The sequence below is a fragment of the Pseudochaenichthys georgianus genome, chromosome 19 (genome assembly GCF_902827115.2).
Source record: "Pseudochaenichthys georgianus chromosome 19, fPseGeo1.2, whole genome shotgun sequence".
NCBI lineage: Eukaryota > Metazoa > Chordata > Actinopteri > Perciformes > Channichthyidae > Pseudochaenichthys > Pseudochaenichthys georgianus.
Genome location: NC_047521.1, coordinates 7,175,225 through 7,177,486, shown reverse-complemented (window position 1 = coordinate 7,177,486; position 2,262 = coordinate 7,175,225). Strand labels below are relative to the sequence as shown.

Genomic DNA, 2,262 nt, shown 5'->3' with positions numbered 1-2,262 from the left:
CTCTGTCCTTAGACCCTCACATCGTACAAGGAAAAACTTCCGAAGAAAACCCAGTTTAAAGGGAAAAATGGGAGAAACCTCAGGGAGAGCAACAGAGGAGGGATCCCTCTCCCAGGACGGACAGACGTGCAATAGATGCCGTGTGTAAATTGAAAAGATAATACATTTGCAACATAGGTAGTCCAAATGTTTGGAAATGCATGTGTGTATAATAGGAAGATGAATCCACGAGAATATCCATCCAGGACCGATGATCCAGGACCACAGCCACGACTCAAGATCCAGCGCTCGCGATCCAGGACACAGGACCGCAGGATCATCCATGACTCCGGATCCCGGCGTATATAGACCCCAAAAAGAAAGAAATGTGGGGAAGCTGGGTTAATCGGAACATGAGAGTACACAGGTATAGACAGAGAGAAGGAAGAAGTAAGATGTCCCCCGACAAACTAAGCCTATATCAGCGAAACTAGGGGCTGAATCTAATCAGCCCTAACTATAAGCTTTATCAAAAAGGAAGGTCTTAAGCGCACTCTTAAAAACGGATAGGGTGTCTGCCGCCCGAACACAAACTGGAAGCTGATTCCACAAATGTGGAGCTTGATAAGAAAAGGCTCTGGCTCCCATTGTACTTTTAGAGATTCTAGGAACAACCAACAACCCTGCATTCTTGGAACGCAATGCCCTAGTAGGACAGTAGGGTATAATGAGTTCTTTAAGGTAAGATGGCGCCTGCCCATTAAGGGCATTGTAGGCGAGAAGAAGAATTTTAAATTCTATCCTGTGTTCTATAGGGAGCCAGTGTAAGGCAGCCAGAACCGGAGTAATGTGGTCCCTTTTCCTAACTCTGGTTAGTACACGAGCCGCAGCATTTTGAATCAGCTGAAGCGACTTGATTGACTTCTTGGTACTCCCTGATAATAAAGAGTTACAATAATCCAGCCTAGAAGTAACAAATGCATGGACTAGTTTCTCTGCATCGTTTTGAGGCAAGATATGCCTGATCTTTGCAATGTTACGTAGATGGAAGTAGGCGGTCCTTGAAATTGATTTTATGTGGGCGTTAAAGGATAAATCCTGATCAAATATAACACCAAGATTCCTTACAGTCTCACTGGAGGCCAAATTAATGCCATCCATAGTTAGTATGTCTTTAGATAATTTGTTTCGTAGATTCTTCGGGCCAAGTACAATAACTTCAGTTTTGGTCGTGTTTAACATCAAAAAGTTTAAGGTCATCCACGTTTTTAAGTCCTTAAGGCAGTCTTGAATTTTATTTAGATGATTAATTTCATCAGGCTTGATTGATAAATATAGTTGAGTATCATCCGCATAACAATGAAAGTTTACAGAATGATTCCTTATAATATTGCCTAACGGAAGCATATATAATGTGAACAAAATAGGTCCGAGCACTGAGCCCTGTGGCACTCCATAGCTAACTTTGGTTTGCGTGGAAGATTCATCGTTAACACGTACAAACTGAGAGCGTTCAGATAGATAGGACCTAAACCAGCCTAAAGCAGTTCCCTGTATGCCAACTAAGTGCTCTAGTCTTTGCAATAGGATATCATGGTCGATAGTATCAAATGCAGCACTGAGATCGAGCAAAACAAGAATAGAGACAAGTCCCTTGTCTGAGGCTATTAGAATATCATTTGTGACTTTAACCAGAGCTGTCTCTGTGCTATGATGTGTTCTAAAGCCAGACTGAAAATCTTCAAATAAATCATTGTTTTTTAAGTAATCACACAACTGTTTTGCGACCGCTTTCTCAATAATTTTTGAGAGGAACGGAAGATTAGAAATAGGTCTATAGTTGGCTAAAACCTCTGGATCGAGGTTGTGCTTTTTAAGAAGCGGTTTTATCACTGCTACTTTGAATGATTGTGGAACATAGCCTGATAATAAAGACGAGAGTGTGATTATAGCAGTGGGTTGGTTTATTTACACTCTGACAGAAACCAACAGAATCTAATATAGAGTTAAATGCAACAGTAAGGCTATTTTTATCATCGTCAACATGAATATTAAAGTCACCTACGATAATTACTTTGTCTGTTTTAAGAACCAAAGTTGATAAAAACTCAGAGAATTCTGATAAGAATTCTGATTAAGGACCTGGTGCACGATACACTGTAACAAATAAGATTGGCTGCAAAGTTTTCCAGGTCGGATGCGTAAGACTAAAAACGAGGCTTTCAAAGGAGGTATAATTTAATTTTGGTTTAGTATTGATAAGTAAACTTGAGTCAAAGATTG

General features: G+C 40.3%; 1 protein-coding gene across 1 annotated transcript; it reads right to left on the bottom strand.

The window, feature by feature from the left end:
• Nucleotides 1–437: 437 nt before the first annotated feature.
• LOC139435856 (uncharacterized) lies at nucleotides 438–1,389 on the bottom strand (the record flags this gene model as incomplete). Its single annotated transcript, XM_071206843.1, has 1 exon — nucleotides 438–1,389. A coding segment is annotated over one exon (897 nt), but the record flags the coding sequence as incomplete, so codon positions are not given.
• Between the last annotated feature and the right edge of the window lie 873 nt (nucleotides 1,390–2,262).